Source organism: Mustelus asterias, chromosome 17 (genome assembly GCF_964213995.1).
Source record: "Mustelus asterias chromosome 17, sMusAst1.hap1.1, whole genome shotgun sequence".
NCBI lineage: Eukaryota > Metazoa > Chordata > Chondrichthyes > Carcharhiniformes > Triakidae > Mustelus > Mustelus asterias.
In genome coordinates, this window is record NC_135817.1 from 68,383,212 (window position 1) to 68,406,747 (window position 23,536).

The following is a 23,536-nucleotide window of genomic DNA, read 5'->3' on the forward strand; positions in this document are numbered from 1 at the left end:
TGCGGCTCCAATACATTTCTCAGTTCTGAAGGATATTCATTAGAAATTAACACATCTTACCATTCATAAGCTGAAGAGTCTCTGGCTTAAAAGTCAGCGATGCATTTCCGATGAGATTTTCCTTATGCAAAGCCTCAACTATGAGATTCTTGAAGTCAATTATCGTATACGCAGCTGGAAGCTGATTTGCCGTTTCAAAGGAAAGGTCATCTACTTTATTGGAATTCAGATTGATGAAATTGAGTGTCTCATTTGATAAAGCTCGAGTACTCCCATCGAACGTCACAGTGTAGTGAACCGCTACATTGCTACTGCTGCACAGGAAGTAACATGCGTTAACAGAACATAAAATCCCTGAGAGCATTGGTTTACAGGGTTTGGATACTGATGGAGATTTTCTATATTTTGTAAGTTGCCCTTGAGTTAATTCAGATCACAAAGCTAGAGGTTTATGAGGTTCTAAATGTAGCTTGGAAATGTATGTTAATTCAGTCAGTTCAGAAGCAAAGCATTTTTCTGAGTTTTACACAACTTCATGGTTGCTGATGGTCAAATCCACACACAATGTAGAGCTGAGAAAAGGAGTGAAATTGACACATAAGAACTAGGAGCAGGAGTAGGCCATCTGGCCCCTTGAGCCTGCTCCGCCATTCAATAAGATCATGGCTGATCTTTTCGTGGACTCAGCTCCACTTACCCACCTGCTCACCATAACCCTTAATTCCTTTACTGTTCAAAAATGTATTTATCCTTGCCTTATATACATTCAATAAGGTAGCCTCAACTGCTTCACTGGGCAGGGAATTCCACAGATTCACAACACTTTGTGTGAAGAAGTTCCTCCTCAACTCAGTCCTAAATCTGCTCCCCCTTATTTTGAGGGCATGCCCTCTAGTTCTAGTTTCACCCGCCAGTGGAAACAACTTCCCTGCTTCTATCCCTTCATAATCTTATATTTTTCCACAAGATCTCGCCTCATTCTTCTGAATTCCATTGGGTATAGCCCCAGTCTACTCAGTCTCTCCTCATAAGCCAACCCTCTCAACTCCGGAATCAACCTAGTGAATCTCCTCTGCACCCCCTCCAGTGCCAGTATATCCTTTCTCAAGTAAGGAGACCAAAACTGTACACAGTACTCCAGGTGTGGCCTCACCAGGACCTTATACAGCTGCAACATAACCTTGCTGTTTATAAACTCCATCCCTCTCGCAATGAAGGACAAAATTCCATTTGCCTTCTTAATTACCTGCTGCACCTGCAAACCAACTCCTTGTGATTCTTGCACAAGGACACCTAGGTCCCTCTGCACAGCAGCATGCTGCAATTTTTTACCATTTAAATAATAGTCCATTTTGCTGTTATTCCTACCAAAATGGATGACCTCACATTTACCAATATTGTACTCCATCTGTCAGACCCTCGCCAACTCATTTAGACTGTCTCTATCCCTTTTCAGTGTCCTCTGCACACTTTGCTCTGCCACTCATCTTAGTGTCTTCTGGGAATTTTGCACACTACACTTGGTTCCCAACTCCAAATCATCTATGTAAATCGTAAACAATTGTAGTTCCAACACTGATCCCTGAGGCACGCCACTAGTCACTGATCGCCAACCAGAAAAACACCCATTTACTCCCACTCTTTGCTTTCTGTTAGTTAACCAATCTTCTATCCATCTGCACACTCCATCTGCCCGTGGAGACAGCAAACCACTGGTATTGAAGCCATGAAGAGAAGCATTGTGCACAGCTTTGCTTTGCCCATGCTAAACAATCTTAGGTTGGGGTGAAGAAACACACAAAAAATACTCAGAAAACCAAAGGAAAATAAAACAAGACTGGGACGCCATTAAAAATAACCTCAAAGAAATGAATTTACAAATTAAAGAACTATTTACCCCTAGCTATTTTACACTATTATCTAAGTAAGCAGAAGCACAGTGCCTAGCATCCCTGCCTCTGTGCCAGAAGCACCGGGTTCAAGCCCCACCCCAGGACTTAATGGCCAAGGAAGGTGCATTCATAATGCGGCTGACAGGTTGAGCATTAACCAGCAAAATCCTTCCAATAGCAGGCTGTAGGAGTGGGAGAGTCTCTTAGTCAACCATGCTTGGTTGGCTCCCCTCAAGCTGTAATCCTCTGGCGACTGACTAGTGATCTGTTCCAGGTAATGCTCACTATGGTATCAGATGCCTTACACACCACTAGATGTGGGAAGAGAAAATACAAACAATCTAAGTAGGCATTTTTTCTGAAAGGCCATATTTTTCATTCCAGAAACTGTTTGAAGATCATCCAAATTTTGGAAGGTTCCGATAAATATGATTAAACATAATAAATGTATTAATGTAAATGTAACTCTTCACTGCGAAGCTCCTCTATTTGGAAATAATCCTATCTATAATTTTGGTTGGAATGCTGGAACAAATCAAACTCTGGTCACTGTAAACACATCACTGTCAACTGCATTTGCCAGGGAGCAAATCCCAGAGTTGAGAATTCAACTAATGATAATTGTAGCTGTAAGAGATAATGTGAATAAAATCTAATATATAGCCTAATATTTGGGAAGCTACAAGTTTAGGAACATAGGAAACCATTAATTACTTTTTAAATGTATAAAAATGTACCAGAATCTTTTAATTCCACTTATGATATATGTTCCCTGTAGGATAAAGCATGTGTATATTCAATATAAGCCTTGTTAAAGAGAAGTCTTAAAATGGCTCTGTTTAGATCACATTACCTGTCTGGATTTAGATGTTCCCTAAAATAGAAGGCAAGAAAATTTATATTAGATTCAATATACTGAATTTATTAAGGCAGAAAATGAGATATAATTTACCCATTTTTTAAAAGTTGAAAGCATATTTTCATTTTGGTGTGGATGGGAGGGGAGGTAGCATACTTTAACTCATCTGCTTCTTGAGTAATAAGTATATATAAACAGACATGAAATGAGCCCATTATAAGACTCCAAGATACTACATACTCTGGTGTGATGGCCCACAAAGTTTGCTGTCAGCTGCAAGGCATGGGTGATTATGGATGGCCTCGAAAAGAAGCTTTGCTGAGAGATCTAGTGATCTCTGTGGTAAGAACCTCAACTCTCTCGATGTGAATGGATTGCTGTATTCCTTAATGAGAATCCCCATCATCCAGCTGCATTGATGCCATCAAGCTGTCCAAGCAACCAATCACACTAAAGAATTCCCACAGACAGCCAACAAGGGATTGAAAAGCAATAAAATCAAATCACCTTTCAAACATTTCACGGAGAGAAAAGTAATGATAGTGGCATACACAAGGTGGAAGCTGGAACATCCCAGAAAAAGAAATGTTTTGAACTATTATTCGAAAACTTCATTTTTAAAAAATCAAGTAATTAATCATTATGGAGACATTTAACAATGCTCTGCATTATAAAATTATATTTTCAGAGCCTGAATTATTGTTCAGCATTAATTATTATTCAGGTCTTGGTTGAAAATCCAATGACACCTGATTGAACAATGTGTAAGTTTTTATGGGGTTACTAAAAGTGATATAAGTGCAGAAAAGGGGAATTCTCACTCCATCAATCATTTCAATGTTTGTTGGTTCTGGCAGGGTAGGGAGTGCAGTGCAGCCTGTGCCAGAGAGAGCATTGGGTGACAGACTACAACTACAGGATTTAGTGTGTGGGCAAATTCACATGCAAATCCCAAAGCAGTAGTCATTCTCAGTAATAACTGCAAATGCCAACAGTTCACGGTTAAACGTTCTTCCCCACCCCCGCCTCACCAACCAAAACTTTTCCATCCCCACAAAGTCTGGACCAGCATATTTATTCCCAACACTTGCAAAAGGAATCCCAATTCCACCCTCCATCTAAAACATGCTTGTTTATAGGGGCGGCAAGGTGGCACAGTGGTTAGCACTGTTGCCTCACTGCACCAGGGACCCGGGTTCGATTCCTGGCTCGGGTGACTGTCTGTGTGGAGTTTGCACATTCTCTCCGTGTCTGTGTGGGTTTCCTCCGGGTGCTCCGGTTTCCTCCCACACTCCAAAGATGTGCAGGTTAGGTTGATTGGCCATGCTAAATTGCCCCTTAGTGCAAGGGGGACTAGCTCGGGTAAATGCATGGGGTTATAGGGATAGGGCCTGGGTGGGATAGTGGTCACTGCAGACTCGATGGGCCGAATGGCCTCCTTCTGCACTGTAGGATTCTATGATTCTGTAGGAGTTAAGAAAATTAGCATTTCAGGTCATTTAATATGCAACAAATTCAATTAGAAATGTCAAACTCCCAAACCTGAAATCCAAGATATTAATTGTCTGATATCCTGGAAATTTTCCAAAGACATTCTCCATCTGTAATTGTATTAAAAGAGATGGAAACAACCATAACTTTAAAATATTAATCATTGAGCTATGAAAAATACAATTTAAAAGTTACGGAGAATAATTACTTCATCACCAAATTACAGTGAAACAGACCAATGGCTTTATTCGATGATAAATGTACTATAAACTATTAACATGTTAAAGGCAATGGTAAATATAACAGATTTTCTTTTAAGAGTCTTGTTTTATTTTTCAAAACGTACTGAAAAGTATTTTGTTTGACTGTCACAATAGAGCATATAACTATCAGCTGCTGGTTAGCATTAGGCCTCTGCAGAAATTTGTCATTGTACGCAGCTGTCTCAAGCTATACATCGACCATGGGCCAGATTTCATCTTTTCTGACAGGGTGAGAGAGGCAGAATGGAAACTCGCTCCTGCTATCTCAACTCGTCCAATCAAGCATCGGATGGCCAATTAGTGGTTGCCCAGCGGGAAGGTGGCACATCAGAGGTGCAAATGGGAAGGGCTCTGCGCCCAATCAGGGGTCTAAGCCGGGACGCCCCCCCAGCAGAGAGGGTTATGCCTCGAACAGGAAGCCAGCCACAGCTACACATTTAAAAGTCGGCTGCTCTCTGAATCTGACGCTACTCTTGTTCATAGCTCAAAAAAGCTCAGAAAAATCGAGTTGATAAAAAACATATAGACGCTGTCAACTCCACCAGCAGAATCTACAGCTACATTCAGCCATGGTCAGGCCTTTTCATTCACCCTTATGCAGCCTTGTGGTCGTAGCTGCGGTAAAATACTTCCAAACTTAGTCAACAAAACTAAGGAGATTGTCATCGACTTCAGGTAGCGTAGAGGAGAACATGCCCCTGTCTACATGAACGGGGACAAAGTAGAAAGGGTCGAGAGCTTCATGTTTTTAGGTGTCCAGATCACCAACAACCTGTCCTGGTCCCCCCATGCCGACACATTAGTTAAGAAAGCCCACCAATGCCTCTACTTTCTCAGAAGACTAAGAAAATTTGGCATGTCAGCTATGACTCTCACCAACTTTTACAGATGCACCATAGAAAGCATTCTTTTTGGTTGTATCACAGCTTGGTATGGCTCCTGCTCTGCCCAAGACCGCAAGGAACTACAAAAGGTCGTGAATGTAGCCCAATCCATCATGCAAACCAGCCTCCCATCCATTGACTCTGTCTACACTTCCCGCTGCCTCGGCAAAGCAGCCAGCATAATTAAGGACCCCATGCACCCCGGACATTCTCTCTTCCACCTTCTTCTGTCAGGAAAAAGATACAAAAGTCTGAGGTCACATACCAACCGACTCAAGAAAGCTTCTTCCATGCTGCTGTCAGACTTTTGAATGGACCTACCTTGCATTCAGGTTGATCTTTCTCTACACCCTAGCTATGACTGTAACACTCTCTCATTTCCTTCTCTATGAACGGTATGCTTTGTCTGTATAGTGCACAAGAAACAATACTTTTCACTGTATGCTAAAACATGTGACAATAAATCAAATCAAATCAAATCATGTCCGAAGCCCAAAAACTGCAGCAGGCAACCAAAAACTGCAGATAATGGTCATTAACAAGCTCAAGTGCTTCTTACTTAGTAATTCCAAAATGGCGAATGGGCTGCCGATTTCCATGCCCATAATCTTCCATAATTTTGGAGACGGGCATGGTGACATCATGTTGTCCATGCAACGTCATCATGCCCTATTTTACTTTCACAGGGGATTTGGGGAGAGTGGTGGCACCCAATTCACACCCACAAAGATTAGCCCTATTCCTGTGCAAATACTATGTCACCATATGCTGAAGCTCTATCTGTCCCTGGTGTTATAAAGGATGGGTCTGCCCACATTGCCACTGATAGTCAGAAGCTTTTTCCCAGGGTGGAAGAGTCAATTACTAGGGGGCATAGGTTTAAGGTGAGGGGGGCAAGGTTTAAAAGAGATGTACGAGGCAGATTTTTTACACAGAGAGTGGTGGGTGCCTGGAACTTGTTGCCGGGGGAGGTAGTGGAAGCGGATACGGTAGTGACTTTTAAGGGGCGTCTTGACAAGTACATGAGTGAGATGTGAATCGAGGGATATGGTCCCCGGAAGAGTAAGGGGTTTTAGTTAAGTCGGGCAGCATGGTCGGTGCAGGCTTAGAGGGCCGAAGGGCCTGTTCCTGTGCTGTAATTTTCTTTGTTCTTTGAATGCTCCATTTGGTCAAATCGCGCTATACCAACTGCCCCTTGTAGTAAAGTTTGTGCAGAAAAAGTCCAATTTCACCAAAAGTCAGGCTGTGGTCTGCGTGTAATGTCCTTGAGGACCTGTGGATAAAGGAGATGATGGATCCTGTCGGACAGTTCCCTGAACAGACAGGCAGAACACCTCATCAGAACTTTCGAACAAGCCCCAAGCTTCTTCTGGAATGTAAGTTTGCAAAGGATGTCTGACTTTTGTCTCAGTTTGTCCCGGGCAGCTCAGTAACACAGGGCTCTGTGCCCTCCAGATACCTAAGAGTGCCATGTACTGCATTTAACCAAACGGATTTGTATTCCACCAGAAACATCTGCATTTGAATTGTATTGTAATGTACCTTTACAAGCGTTTTGAATGAAGTATATTTTTGGGAAAAAAAGTCTACTGCAGAATTTAGGCCCCTGGTAACAAACACTGAAAAGTAATTTTTAGTCTGCAATGAGATAATTGAAACTGAATGTGCTCTTACATTATCTACCTCAGCACAGAGTTAATTGGCATGAGGCCAAATTACCACCCACGTAAATGCTTTGATTTGTCTTTTGTGGTGGAAGCCGATTTTCCAGAATCCTATATTTACCGGCCTGACTCCACATCAGATTTAAAGCATTAACACCCGTTGTTACGTTAAATATGTCACCTATTTACCGTCAGCAATGGCCAATGTTATTGTGGGAAGAGGGAGCTGCGATCATATTGATACCAACACAGTTCTATAGTAACTGATTGACATCAAGAGTGCCAACTGAGGACGAAATCTAATGAAGCTACATTCCAATTAAGATCTAATTTGTAAAAGGTGCCTTAAAATTCTTTATATGACTGGACCTGCAGTCCCGTCACTGGTAACTGTTCAGAACCAGTATCTCCTCATGCATCGACCCACTCACTCCATTTCACACACACCCACATCTGCGCACACAGACCCACGTACAACACACGCATACATTGACACATCCACATCCCCAATCAGGGCAAACCCTGGGCTTAGAATGGTTCAGAGAACTTGCTGCAAATGTTTCAATGTTCATCTTGCATCAGTTCCAATTTCACATAACTGATATGAAGCTGGCCACTGCGGCCTGATATTTGCCAGCTCTTTGGAGTGAGGTTGAGAGGCAGGAAGGTTGGAAAATAGTGGGAGAAGGTGGCGGGGGTGAGGGGTGGAGAGGGGGTGGGGGGGGGGGGGGGCGGTTGCCCAATGTCCTCCCAGCGCCTTGCCATTTTGCCAGAGGCAGAAAAGGTGGCAGACAGGCAGTCACTGAGAGTCCAATTGAGTCACTTAATAAACCAATAAAGGGACACTTTCCAGCTCATTGGGTATTTTCCAGAGCTTTTGGGTCATTCTGCCACATGGGGAGATGGTCAGGTAAACTTTGGTGGCCTCCCAGTAGGTTCCAAGGGGAGTCCTCTTTTTTGGGTGCTACACCTCCCATGGAGGGTACCCTGGATGGCAACAGTCACACCCATGACAATGGTACTGCTACGTTTAAAATCCATGGCCAGCTAACCAGGGCCTGCCTGCATGCCAATTTACTGACATGACTATCGCTGCCTTCTCATCCTGCAGGTGCAGTCTGAGCAATAGGTACCGCTACTGATTGGGTTGGTAATTCTTAAAGGCAGGCTGCCATCCTTATAGGGAAGGACAGACCTAGTGGCAGCCATTTAATTGGCTACTGCTTGAAAATGTGGCTTGGGTCCCACCACCCTCCAAAGCCGGGCCTACCCTCTGCACCCCGATTTCAGCACCAACATCAGGAGTCCAGCCACTTCTGAAAATTCCGGTCTGTGTTCCTAAATTTGAATCTGTTGCTTTCAAACCATTTTCACAGATACATAGACATTTACAGCAGAGAAGGAGGCCATTCAGCCTATCATGTCCATGCTGGTCTACAAAGATCTGACAACACTAATCCCATTTTCCAGCACTTGGCCCATAGATGTGGAGCTTATGATCCTGCTAACTGTCCTGGCTTGAGACAAGTCACACCTCTTTAACCTGTGATTAAACCTCTCTCCACTCGCATTGTCCATACCTGTAAAGACTTGCATTCCAACCATTATCTTGCAACCGAGTCTTTGTCTATATATTTCCCATTTGTGAACCCAACTCTCCGCTCACCTGATGAAGGAGCAGCGCTCCAAAAGCTCGTGATGCCAAATAAACCTGTTGGATTTTAACTTGGTGCTGTGAGACTTCTTACTGTTACGATAGTGCAAGTGAATATCTAAATACTTTTTCAATGTTATGAGATGTTATGACTCAACCACATTTTCAGGCAGTCAGTTCCAGACTCCCACCACCCTCCGAGTGAAAAAGTTTCTCCTCAACTCCCCTCTTAGCCTTCTACCTCATACCATAAATCTATGCCCCCTGGTTATTGACCCCTCTACTAATGGAAAAAGTGCCTTTCTATCCACCCTTTCTATGCTCCTCATAATCGTATACACCTCTATCAGGTCCCCTCTCAACATTCGCGAATCCAAGGAAACTAGTCCCAGTTTATTCAACCTTTCCTCATAGTTCAGCCCCTCCAGCCCAGGCAGCACCCTGGTAAATCACCTCTGCACCTTCTCCAGTGCAATCACATCCTTCCTATAATGTGATGACCAGAGCTGCACAGAGTATTCCAGTTATGGCCTGACTAGCATTTTATACAGTTCCAGCATGACCGTCCTGCTCTTGTACTCGAGGTCTCGGCCAATAAAGGCAAGTATTCCATTTGCCTTCCTAACCAACTTATCTATCTGTCCTGTCACCTTCAGGGATCTGTGGATGTGCTTTGTGGATTTGACATTGATGCTAAATAGATAATATCCAATTGTCGCCTTCAAACCATTTTCATAGATACATAGACGTTTACAGCAGAGAAGAAGGCCATTCGGCCTATCATGTCTATGCTGGTCAACAAAGATCTGACAACACTAATCCCATTTTCCAGCACTTGGCCCATAGACGTGGAGCTTATGATCCTGCTGCATTGTTTCAGATGTTTATCTGTGCCAAAGATCAAATTACTTATTTTACAATGTGGATAAAGAAAACAAGGCTGATTAAATTCATCTTTTCTGAGCCGGCATTCCAGTCACAAACATGCTTGTGTTGGCTGACAGCTGAAATGGAAAAAAATTGAAATGAAAGCAGTTATATGAGTCAACATGCAACAAGTTTGTGCCATTGTTCCATATTCGGTGAAGCCTACTCAGGGAAAACAACACTTTCGCTTGTACAGAACTTGATTGTTGCTGAAAAAAGACATTTGCCAAAGCTTTTGTCTTGCACTCATCAGAACAATCGCAAGTATACCAAGATCAGAGGAAACAGCAACTTTTTTTGGATGAGAAGAGAGTGCTGATTGGTTGGTAAGTGGACTCTAACTGGTAGGAGCATTACCATGGGGAATGGACCAGTTGATGGTGGCTCACAGTTAACTACCAAGAATTGTTTGAAATTTAAAGCAGGCATCTTGACTCTGATTGGTCAAGGGATTGTCCTAAGGAATGAACAAGCGAATGGCTATCACTTATTTTGATCAGCTGAAACGGGTGCAATGTGTGTACTTGTGTATCAATTCATAATATTAGTACACAGTGCATGCAAATATGCCGCACTGCAAGCCTGACTTCCAATCTTCAATTGATTGGCAGTGTAATTCTGAGCACACTGAGGGTTATTTAGCAAATGTTGTCCAATTGCAGAATCACATCCAATGTTGAACAACTGTGTTTTGAGTTTTGCAAGCACAAGTTGATTGGCTACGGTCTGTACATTGTTTGTTGTGAGCAGCGGAAGGGATATGCTGTTTGATATGACAGACCAGTCTTTGGGATGCATTGCCTGCATACCAAGCTACATACTGGCATTGAAATTCATATACCACATTACTCACATATCTGAAGAGACACTAACAACTTGGGCTGCAAAGAGCAAATTCAAAGAGAGCTACACAAAGACCATCTGCATTCCAAAACCCAAGTTTGTCAATTGGATTCTACTCGTCAACTGGGAAAAAGAGGCCGGTAGCCTTCCTGTCAATTCTGAGACATTTAATCTCAGCGACCCAGACAAGGAATACACGTCCCTTGTCAAAGTCAATATGGAGAGATGACAGTCAGGTGACATGACCTCAAGCTTGTGGAACCAGCTATATTGCCTTGCTGTACTACAGATTCAGTCTGCTGTTTACCATCCTGCAAGCAGCTGCACAGAAAAGGAGCTATCTGCCCAGGTCTGAATATTAGGCCCCATCTATACTGTTTCTGCTGGAACTTCTGTGCCAACAAGACTGATTTATTTCCGCATGTCTACCCCCACCTGTGAAGTCAACAACAGTGGAAAAAATGAATTAACCAGCATCGGTTTTCAACCTGCTAACCTCCGTGAAGGAACACCTCATTGGATTTTGATTCTGGTGTCTGGAATCCATGTGAAACATCGGTCACGATTCTCCCAACGCGACCCACAACTTTTCTGGTGGGTTGCAGTGGAAGGTGAGAGTCGCCGGCCTTGTACCGGGATTTGCGCATGCGCCGGGAACGCATACACATCTCCCAGAGCCGGGAACAGTCGCCGGTCAGACCACGCTCGAAGCTGGTGGGAAGACAGGTAAGTCATTCGAATCTGTTTCAAATGTATTTTAAGTATGTTTAGCAGTTCATTATCGGGAACTTTCAGGTCCCGATTGAATCTCCCACCCCGCCAGGAGTACTTCATTCCGTTTACACTAGCTCCCCATGTTCAGGGAGCTAGTGGGAACCCCACCAGAATGAAGGGGGGGCAATCGGGGCCCCCCAGGGGGTTGGGCGGTGGGGGGGTGGTGCCCCCTGGGCATGGGCACCCTGGCAGTGCTAGCCTGTGTCCCTGGCACTGCCCAAGAGGCAAAGTGCCCATGCCCATGGGGCACCTTGGCACTGCCCATCAGGCATTGGGCAGTGCCAAGGAGGCGGCACCTATTGGGCAGGGCCTAGGGGTGATCGGTGGGGGTGGGGGGTTCCCGCTGCCTCTCTGCAGACAGGATCAGTCTGGGATGGAGGGAGGGCAGCGATTTGGGCAGGTGGGGGGGGGGGGGTGGTCTGCCAGGGTGAGGGGTTCTGACCCTGGGAGGAGATCAGCAGGGGTGGGGTCTGCAGGTGTGAGGGGTCGGGGGATCATCACTGCTGGGCTAGACATCGGGGTGCTCTGGGGCAGCGGGGTCAGGACTGGCCCGGGAATTGTTGTGGGGGCCACGATCGGGCCATGTGGGGGGCTGGAGGGGCAGCACTGCGGTGGTCCCGGGCTGGCCAGCGATTGGGGAGTCTGACAGATCGGGATCACTGCGCATGCGCAGAGTTCCAGAACTGTCAGACCCCGACCCTGTCAGACATCCTACCTTGAGTTTGCTTTGAGGTTATTAATAGAAAAATTGGATCACACCAAAACTGAGGGGTTGGGATATACTCCATTGCTTATATAGGGGAAGGTAAATCTAAACACCTTTCTGTTTAGGGGCAGGTAATGATAGGAGAAATCAGTGCTATTTAAATTAACCCCTTCCTGTCCATACCAACGGTAAGTGGCCACTAATTGGCTGATCCAGACAAAATCTATGTTGGATGACTGTTCCTGACACAGGGTGCCTGCATTTGACCCCAATGTTGGGATCCTGCCCCAAAGCGTGAAATCCTGCCGCAGAACAGATGCACAAAACTTTCATTAAAGAGGTAGCTTTTATGGAATATCTTAAAGGAGAAGAGAGAGGTGGAAAGGCAGCTGTGTTTAGGGAGGGAATTCCTGAGTTTAGGGCAAGGCAGCTGAAAGCATGGCCACCAGACACGGAGCAATTAAATTGTGGGATCCTCAAGAGACCAGAATTAGAGGAGTGCGGAGACCGTGAGGCTTGTGGGGCTAGAGCAGATTATAGAGATAGAGAGTGATAAGGCCGCGGAGGGACTGGAAAACAAGGATCAAGATTTCAAAGACATTGTTGAATTGGAAACCAGTATAGAACAGCAATCAAAGCAGTGGTGGGCGAATGAGATTCAGAGGCAGCCTAAACATGGACAGCAGAGTTTTGCAAGAGCAGACATTACAGAGAATGAAGACAGGCAGCTAGCGAGGAGAGTATTGAAAGAATCAATTCCAGAGGTAGAAAAAGAATGAACAAAAATCTTGCATTTACATAGTCACTTGATCGGGTGGGGGAGAGAAATGCCATCTGGTTGGGGTAATGATGGGGGGAGCAGGGGGGCAGAAGTGCCGGATCCAATCGCGGGGAGAGAAATACCGGCTCCAATCAGCAGTGGGCGGGGGGAGGTGGGGGGGAGGTGCCGGCTCCATTTGGGGGAGAGAAATGCTGGATCTGATCGGGGGGGCGGGGTGGGGGGGCAGGTGGAATGGTTGGGGGTGGGGGGAAGGGGGGGATGAATGCTGATTCTGATCAGGGAGGAAATTGGAGGGGGTGGTGAATGCCAGCTCCGATTGGGATATGGGGGGAGCCCCTGAGACCTCCATAGTGGGCTGGGGGGGGGGGGGGGGGGGGTGGAGGTCACTGTCTGCTCTGATCAGGGAACCTTTTAAACATGGTGTCCCAATCTCAGTGCAGCCAGGTTTTGCCAGAGTGTTGAGGCCCTACCCCCTCCACTTGACGTATAAAACACCTTTTTTTGTGGCAGCGTGTAGTAAGATCTGCAGGGAAACGCACCGTTTTTCTCAAGGCAACCAACACTTTGCCATTTTTTGGTAAGATTTCGCCCAGAGTGTTAAGTTTTGTCCTTTTACTATTTTTGGAACCTCAAGCTTTATCTGTTGATTTAGTTTTAGATTTGTGCTCCCTGTCCCTTCCCGTAATGGTCTGTTTATCACTTCCCATTTCAGTACCATTTAAACTGAAGGCAGGGTTTACCGATAGTAATCCTTATGTGTTTGTGATATTTTGAGGAAGAACAGAGGAGAGATGTATGCAAATAAACCTGTACAATATCAATCAAACTAAACCCACCGTTACCTCCCAACTCACATCTATTGACAGAAGCACACTTACTTGGAATGGGCAGAGAATGGTGGCTCCATTGCCTGTACTTCATACACACACGCTATGGAAAAATTGTGTTGTGTTGCAACTGACCTCCAGCCACACTCTGCTCTAGAAATGGGACTACCAGTGGCTGCCCAGAACACCATTAGATAGGAGAGTCCAAGATGTTCCCACCAGCAAACAGCACCTTGGTAAATGTTACCTCCAGCCCTATTATTGTTGATATCATTGTATTCCATTCTCCCTTTTGATCTGCATGGCAGTGGCCCAATGGCACTAATGAGATCTGTATGGACTGGACTAACTCTCGATATGATCACTAGTTATATTGAAGTTCCATATTGGAGCCCAAAATGTCAGCAGCAATCCATGCATCATGGTTGGCCTTAAGGAACTCTGCCAGTGAAGGGTGCACTGCAGATGCTCATAGAGTTGGCCAATACTCCTTGCAGTGTTGTGAATCCACTGACGGAACTGCACATAGTGAGGTGTGAAGTACTCCTGTTGTTCCAGAATCCACAAAAAGTTCTGGCTTCGAACATGTTTCTTTTAAATGTGGCACGGTGGCACAGTGATTAGCACTGCCCGCCTCACAATGCCAGCGACCCGGGTTCAATCCCCAGTCACTGTCTGCGTGGGTTTCCTCCGGGTGCTCCAGTTTCCTCCCACACTCCAAAGATGTGCAGGTTGGCCATTCTAAATTGCCCCTTAGTGTCAGGGGGATTAGCAGGTAAATACTTGGGGTTATGGAGATAAGGCCTGAGTGGAATTGTTGTTGGTGCAGGCTCGATGGGCTGAATGGCCTCCTTCTGCACTGTAGGGATTCGATGATTCTCTATGATTCTAAAAGCAGAGTTTGACAGGTTCACATTCCTGAGTGCCGCAACCAAGGATAGATGTAAACTGACCTTTTGGACAACAAGTTCCTGGGACATTACTAGTCCATTTCTTGGTGCCATTCCTCTACCATTTCCTTTCCCAATTCCCTGGTGTGGATTACCTGAGCTGTTACTTGCACTGGTAGCACCAGTAGGGTCAGCACTGCAGTGATTGTAAAACCTCTCACATCCAGACTGGAAAATGCGCCCAGAAAATACCAACTGCAAATTTTGTAAACTTGCCCCTGAGTTCTTCTTTATGTTAATTCTGAACCAAAGGGACTCAATTTCCATCAACCAAATGGAACAAAATAAATGTGTCAAAAAGTTGGATAAAATGGCTTTAACTAATGTGGATTTATAGGGATTCATAGCTTATAAACACAGCTCGCATCTACACAGTTCAAGCAAGGAATCCCACTTCTGATATAATTGAAAGCCAATATTAAAGATAAGAAAGGAAACCATAATATCTAACGCAACAGGGAATTTTCTCACCAAAGGCAGATTTGAAGTTTCTGTCAGGAGTCATACTTTTCCAAGTATATACAAAATAAAGAGACCAGCCCAAGATCAGCCCAAGAACCATTAGTTTAATTGAACCAGAGCAACACTGCAATTGCCTTAAAGGGATACACAGAATTCTACACATCATTTCTGTATGAAATATAATATTCTTATTATTTTAGAATAAACCATACCCCAACCTACCATGAGCTGTGTCATGGCAGATCTACAAATTTTGACTGTTGTTCTGTGCAACACACATTTATTCTCATCTCATATCGATATATAATTAACTCTCTTGTTGATCATAGCTAACTGCAACTCATAAATTTTTATGCTTGTATTTACATGGCTCACATTTTTCAATCTTCCAACCTGGTCACAGAATGCTTCTTTTTTAAAATATCTTCTATGAAGCCTCGATCTTACCTTAGTAAGAAGTCTCACAACACCAGGTTAAAGTCCAACGGGTTTATTTGGTATCACAGCTTTCGGAGCGCTGCTCCTTCATCAGGTGAGGTTGTCTCACCTGATGAAGGAACAGCACTCTGAAAGCTTGTTATACCAAATAAGCCCTTTGGACTTTAACCTGGTGTTGTGAGACTTCTTACTGTGCCCACCCCAGTCCAAAGCCGGCATCTCCGCATCTTGATCTTACCTTGGCATTGACATAATCAGCTAGTTTCTGATAATCCATTGTAGAGGGGTCAGAGAGTTCCTCAGTGTAGTTCTCCCCAGCAAGCTGGATGGTGAATTCCAGCATTTGATCTGACAGTTTCTTTGTAACGTGCTCAGTGTCACTGGGGGTCTGTGAGGAATCAGGAATAAATTACTGAAACGCTCAAAGACAATTCATCTTGACCTGGCCTAAATTAGCTCAACTCATTCCACTCGTCAATTCATTTCTAATATTACTAACATTACAAAGGGGGCACTGTGATGGAGGAGAATGGGATCTAAACATTTCTACAGTGGGGCAAGCCCAATGACATTCAAGACCTTAGAGGGAACTGGACAATGGAGACAGTTAATGCACTGTATTTTGTTCTCTGGAACCTGGAGTTAGTCCAACACAAGATTAAGGAATGAAAGTCTTTTCTTCCTGGGGACCAATGTAAAATAGCTTTGGAGCAAACTTATTCAAATCCCAGTGAGTACAGGCCCCTCAGCACAAATGTGCCTTTTAATCTGGTATTAGTTCTGAGAAACAGTGTCAATGTCAATGGAAAATGAATACTCCTTGCTCTTGCCAGCATATGATAATATTGCACATGATAATTCAAATGGAATACTTAGTCAGTATTTTGAACTGGTTTGATCGCTGTGTTAGGAACATATGAAATAGAAGCAGGAGTAGACCATTCAACCTATTGAGCCTATTCCACCATTGAAACAGATCATGGCTGATGATCTAGCTCTACGACATTTTTCTCCACTATCTCCGTATCCCTTGATCTCATTAGATTCCAGAACACTATCAACTTTTGTCAATGGTTGAGCTTTCACAGCCCTCTGGGGCAGAGATCTCCAACGATTCACCACCCGCTGAGTGAAGAAATTTCTCCTCATTGCAGTCCTAAATGTCTTGTTCCTTATTCTGAGATTGTGTCCCCAGGGTCTAGACTCATCGGCAAAGAGAAACATCCAATCTACATCTACCCTGACACGCCCTGTAAGAATTTTGTACATTTCAGTGAGATCACCTCTCATTGTCCAAAACTCTAAAGAATACAGGTCCAGTTTCTTCAAATTCTTTTCATTAGACAATTCTGCCATTAAAGGATTAGTCTGGTGAGCCTCAGTTGCACTCACTCTTTGGCAGGCATGTCCTTCCTTAGATAAAGGGAAATGAGTTGTAAACAACACTCCAGGTGCAGTCTTACCAAGTCTCTATATAATTGTAGAAAATCTCCTCACAATGAAGGCCAACATACCATCTGCCTTCCTAACTGTTTGCTGCACCTGCATGCCAGCTTTCAGTGACTCATGAACAAGGGCACCGAGGTCCCTTTGGACACCCACACTTCCCAGAGTCTCTGCATCTAAGGAATGCTCCACCTTTCTGTTATTCTACCAAACTAGATAACTTCACACTTATTCACATTATATTCTATATGCCATGTTCTTGCCCATTCGCTTAGCCTGTCCAAATCCCCTTGAAGCCACCTTTCATCCTCCTTACATCTCACATTCCCACTTAGTTTTGTGTCATCAGTAAATTTGGAAATGTTACATTTGGTCCCCACATCCAAATCATTTATATAAATTGTGAACAGCTGTGACCCCAGCACTGATCGTTGTGGTACCTCACTGGTAACAGCCTACCATCCTGAGAATGATCTGCTTATTCCTATTCTCTGTTTTCTGTTTATTTCTCAATTCTCAATCGATGGCAATTTTATGCTATTGAAAAAGGCAGTGGGAGGGTGCTGGTTAGAGCTTGGCCATCACTTACATTACCTTTTCATTTGTTCCCTTTTTTTCCAATGGTATAAAACCCATCACATTTCTACCTCTCTCCAGTTCCGAAGAAGGGTTGTACTGGACTCGAAATGTTAACTCTGTTCCTCTCTCCAAAGATGCTGCCGGACCTGTTGAGGTTTTCCAGCATTTTCTGATTATATTTCAGATCTCCAGAATCTGTGATATTTTGTTTTTATTATAGTTACTCAATGCACTTGCCTAGCATTAGGTTCCTGGAATTACCAGTTTAGCCTCAAGGTTATTTGAATTTCACAGGTATAAATGAGCAATAATACTTGCAGTGGTGGTGTGTTACAGTTCACTCAGGGAGTCTGTGTTGCTGTGGCAACAAGGACTTTTACATGCCTGGAGGGATGGTAGAGGCTCCAACCTTCTTTCCATCACAAGGCTGACCAGGGATCTCTTCTGATCTTAGTACCTGCTAGTTTTGTTGGGAGGATTTTCAAGTTGATACTCATCCTGGTTGGCTGTGTAATGAACACACCTTCCGTGCCCATTAGGTTCAAGGGTAGGTCTTGAGCCTAGAAGCTTCTGGCTTAGAGAAAGGCATGTTATCCACTGCGTCACAAAATCTCCATAATAATACATGTACATGGACACCATGGCAGCACTGTAGCACAGTGGTTAGCACTGCCACCTCACAGCGCCAGCGACCCGGGTTCAATTCCGGGTGACTTCCGGAGTCTGCATGTTCTCCTCGTGTCTGCATGGGTTTCCTCCAGGTGCCCCGGTTTCCTCCCACACTCCAAAGATGTGCGGGTTAGGTTGGCCATGCTAAATTGTCCCTTAGGGTCAGGGGGATTAGCAGGGTAAATACGTCGGGGTTATGGGAATAGGGCCTGGGTGGGATAGTTAGTGGTGTAGGCACAATGGGCCGAATGGCCTCTTTCTATACTGTAGAGATTCTATGATTCCATTTGTCTACTCAACTGAAGATAAACTGAATTAAAGAACAAGGAGGTTCACATAAAATCCTTTGCTTCGTCTGCATTATCGTATTTCAGCCAACTTTTGAAATTTCTCTTTAAATAATGAATCTTGAGCGTTGAGCAGTTGTTTTTAAAAGTATGTTCAGTCTCAGAAAGTTTCACAAATACTCACAGTTAACTTTGAACTTGCTGCCCTCCCCCCATATTATGTGAATGACCAATTATTGATGTTAATTCAACTCCCTCATACTGTCTCACACACTCTCTCAATCTTTGTTGTGACTACTCAGTAATTAAATATATTCAAAACTTTGAGAAAAGATTGGACAAAGCTGGATAGAAGGATGCTGATGATGTCTTTCTCACTACATATTTGAAATGTATTCAAATGTTATGTCAGTCACTAATATAACAAAAAGGTTTTAAATAGTGGATTGGAATCTCTTGCTGCCCAGCACTGTTACTAATAAACTGAGGAACGAGGTCCAATTCCAGATGCAAATTAGCTTCTTGCTTTAGATGGCCCGTTACAGGAAACTTGGTCCCTGGGCAGGCTCTAAGGTGATGCACCTCAAGCTACGAGAGACTCCACCTCAGTCAGAGGAGGTGGCATGGTGGTATTATCACTGAAGTAGAGGTATTGTCACTGAACTGGTAATCCAGAGACCCAGGGTACTGCTCTAGAGAAACCGGGTTCAAATCCCACCACATTAGATGGTGAAATTTGAATTCAAAATAAAAAAATAGAGAAATGACAAGCCTAATGAAGAACTTGTAACCATTGTCGACTGTTGTAAAAACCTGTCTGTTCACTAATGTCCTTTAGCGAAAAGACATTTGCCGTCCTTACCTGGTCTGGCCTACGTGTGACTCCAGAGCCACAGCAATGTGGTTGACTCTGAACTGTCACTCAGTTCAAGGGCAATTAGGCATGGGCAACAAATGCTGGCCTTGCCAGCGAGACCCACATCCCATTAATTAACAATAAAAAAAACACCACATCTCCTTAATGGATGGGGAAGGTTCATGAGGATGCGAGGTAGGGATTTTAAAAATGGGAACAAGGAAGAGATTGCATTGTTCCCATCGGAATTATCAATTAAAAATGAAATGTAAGGATCAATGCTAAAGCAGCTCATCTTAAATCTTTTGTCAGAATTACTACCAAACTCTACCACAACTTCATCCAACACACACAATTCTTAATGCATGCCTCAAGAACAATAAAAGAGAAAATAAAGAAAGTGATCTCATTTGAGTCAAAACTCTTTGGAAAAGGGGATTGGTCAGAATCTTGACTACAGAATTGTAAGGAAGTTACTAGCACAAAAAAAACATTGAATTATTCATATTAGAAATGGAGAAAAAGAACAAAAACATATACAAGGTGCAATTTTTCAGACCATAGCCCTGATCTTTGTGATACCCACTAACCTGCCAACCTGAGAATGATCAGTTTAGTTTTACTTTCTATTTTTTGACTGTTTCTGCACTACCACCGTGCTAAATGGGATAGACTTTGAAGAGATCGAGCAGCTCAAAACTGGGCATCCATGAGACACCGTGAAAATTCAGCAGCAGCAGAATTGTACCGAACCACAACATGTAACCTTATGACTCTGCATGTTCTCCCCGTGTTGAAGGAGAAAGAGGTGCTGGAAATCTTAAAGTGCATCAAGGTAGATAAATCCCTGGGACCTGATGAAGTGTATCTCAGGACGCTGTGGAAGGCCAGGGAGGAAATTGCGGGTCCCCTAGCAGAGATATTTGAATCATCGACAACCACAGGTGAGATGCCTGAAGATTGGAGGGTAGCAAATGTTGTGCCTTTGTTTAAAAAGGGCTGCAGGGAGGTGCCTGAAAACTACAGGCCAGTGAGCCTCACATCTGTAGCGGGTAAGTTGCTAGAAGATATTCTGAGAGACAGGATCTACAGGCATTTAGAGAGGCAAGGACTGACTAGGGACAGTCAGCATGGCTTTGTGAGTGGAAAATCATGTCTCACGAATTTGATTGGGTTTTTTGAAGGGGCAACCAAGAAGGGAGAGGAGGGCAATGCAGACGACATTGTCTACATGGACGTTAGCGAGGCCTTTGATAAAGTATCGCATGGTAGGTTGTTTCATGAGGTTAAATCTCACGGGATCCAGGGTCAAGTAGCCAAATGGATACAAAATTGTCTTGATGACAGATGCCAGAGGGTGGTTGTAAAGTATTGTCTTTCAAACTGGAGGCCTGTGACCAGTGGTGTGTCTCAGGGATCAGTGTTGGGTCCACTGTAATTGGTCATTTATATTAATGATTTGAATGAGAATTTAGGAAACATGGTTAGTAAGTTTGCAGATGACACCAAGATTGGTGGCATAGTGGACAGTGAAGAAGGTTATCTAGGATTGCAACAGGATCTTGATCAATTGGATCAATGGGCTGATGAATGGCAGATGGGGTTTAATTTAGATAAATGCAAAGTGACGCATTTTAGCAGATCAAACCAGGGCAGGACTTACTCAGTTAATGGTAGGGCATTGGGGAGAGCTATAGAATAAAGAGATCTAGGGGTACATGTTCATAACTCATTGAAAGTGGAGTCACAAGTGGACAGAGTGGTGAAGAACACATTCGGCATGCTTGGTTTCATTGGTCAGAACATTGAATACAGGAGTTGGGACGTCTTGTTGAAGTTGTACAAGACATTGGTAAGGCCACACATTTGGAATACTGTGTACAGTTCTGGTCACCCTATCATAGAAAGGATATTATTAAACTGGAAAGAGTGCAGAAAAGATTTACTAGAATGCTACCGGGACTTGATGGTTTGAGTTATAAGGAGAGGCTGAAGAGACTGGGACTTTTTTCTCTGGAGCATAGAAGGTTGAGGGGTGATCTTATAGAGGTCGATAAAATAATGAGGGACATAGATGAGGTAGATAGTCAATATCTTTCCCAAAGGTAGGGGAGTCTAAAACTAGAGCCCATAGGTTTAAGGGGAGAGATACAAAAGGGTTCAGAGGGGCATTTATTTCACACAGAGGGTGGTGAGTATCTGGAATGAGCTGCCAGAGGTAGTAGTAGAGACGGGTACAATTTTGTCTTTTAAAAAGCATTTAGACAGTTACATGGGTAAGATTGGTGTAGAGGGATATGAGCCAAACGTGTGCAATTCGGACTAGTTTAATGGTAAAAAACTGAGCAGCATGGACAAGTTGGACCGAAGGGCCTGTTTCCATGCTGTAAACCCCTATGACTCTATGGCTCTATGACCTGGAAAATGTGCAATAATGGCACAATGTGGCCAGACAGCATACTGAAAAATTCTCAGACGCAGCACAGGAGGCCAAGTCCACGAGGCAGACAGAGATCCAATTCCCACAGGGGATCAGCAGGTCTTCCAGACAGAGATAATGAAGGCAGTGAGAGCAGATAGTCATTATCGTCAAAGCCAGCAGTCTAACCCAGACGACCTGGATTCAGTGTGGCAAGATGACTTCACATGAGCTATCAAGGTTAGCGAGTGCATCTTCAAATGCCAAATGATTGAATATTAATTGTATTTCATCGAATGCAGGTGTTGTGCATTAACTGCTAATTCATTTGAATTCCTATAAATAACAGGACAGAAACTGTAGTTGTTAGGTTAGGAGGTGTATGCTTGCAATGAGTAACTCTAAATATATATAAAAGTGCGCAAAGATTGACTCAAGTTCTAAGCTTCACCAACTGGCAATAATTACAATGAATGGCAGCACGGTTGCACAGTGGTTAGCACTGCTACCTCACAGCTCTGGGGACCTGGGTTTGATTCCAGGCTTGGGTCACTGCCTGTGTGGAGTTTGCATGTTCTCCCTGTGTCTGTGTGGGTTTCCTCCGGGTGGTCCGGTTTCCTCCCACAGTCCAAAGATGTGCGGGTTAGGTGCATTGGCCATACTAAATTGCCCCTTAATGTCCTGGGGTGCGTAGGTTAGAAAAATTAGCAGGGTAAATATGTGGGGTTACGGGGATAGGGCCTGAGTGGGATTGTTGTTGATGCATACTCGATGGGCCGAATGGCCTTCTTCTGCAGTGTAGGGTTTCTATGAACAATCATTACAACTGAAGCACAACTCACAACTGCTCAGTTCATAAACCTTTTTTTCATTATTTGTTCATGTGATGGGGGAGGAGCTGAGAAGACCTGCATATCATGTCCATGTCTAATTGTCCTTGGGAAGGTGGTGCTAAACCACGTTCTTGAATCTCTGAAATCCATGTGCTGTAGACATACCCATAGCGCTGTGAGGGAGTTCCACAATTTTGAGCAGTAATGATGAAGGAACAATAATATAGTTTCAAATCAAGACAATAATGATGTGAAGGGAAGATTGCATATGATATTGCTCCCATTGTGCTGCCTTTCTGCTAGAGGTGTCAGGTTTGGAAGGTGCTGTTAAAGGAGTCCTTTATGCATCTTGTGGATCTTATCCACTGCAGCCACAGTGTGCCAGTGATGGAGAGACTCAATGTTTAAGGTGGTGGAGAGAGTGTCAGTTGAATCAGCTAGATAATGTTGAGTGTTGTTGAAAATGTACTCATCCAGGCAAGTGAAAAGTATCACCCTCCTGGTCTATACCTTATAATTAATGGACAGGCTTTGGGGAATCAAGAGGTGAGCCACTTATTACAAAGTGCCCAGCCTCTGTTGAGAGTGGGGGCTTCAGCAATGGTAATGTGCTATATAACCTGTAAATATGGTGAACGGGGTGTTCTGATCAATCCCCAGGATCATTATAGATATTGTAGGTAGAGTTTGTAAGGAGCAAGTAATTGCCAATAAAACTCATTTCAGATGCTCACAGATGTAGGATAAAAGGCAAAAATAACAAACAAATATAGTGAAGTCTATTATGGGTCTTGGCATTTGATTTCTGTTTCTCAATGACAAATATAACTCTGATAAGAAGCGAAGAGTTGCAAACCACAAGGCTCTAATCTATCCTTTCTCCATTCCTAGTGTTTGATAACAGATACTCTTCCTGTGGTTTTCTGGGTGTTTATTTCACAAGGGAAAAGACAAAAGCAAAATGCTGGAGATCTGAAATTAAAAACAGAAAGTGCTGGAAAAACTCAGCATGTCTGGCAGCATCCATGAAGA

At 43.9% G+C, this 23,536-nt stretch overlaps 1 protein-coding gene across 1 annotated transcript in view; it reads right to left on the minus strand.

Moving 5' to 3' along the window:
• The window catches only part of impg2a (interphotoreceptor matrix proteoglycan 2a), a 72,691-nt gene that overhangs the window by 35,724 nt on the left and 13,431 nt on the right, over positions 1-23,536 (minus strand). Inside the window, exons 3-6 of the mRNA XM_078231894.1 lie at positions 15,654-15,803; positions 4,294-4,352; positions 2,746-2,766; positions 61-314 (exon numbers count right to left, since the gene is read on the minus strand). Coding sequence (XP_078088020.1) covers positions 61-314; positions 2,746-2,766; positions 4,294-4,352; positions 15,654-15,803 — 484 coding nt within the window. The remainder of the gene's footprint in view (positions 1-60; positions 315-2,745; positions 2,767-4,293; positions 4,353-15,653; positions 15,804-23,536) is intronic.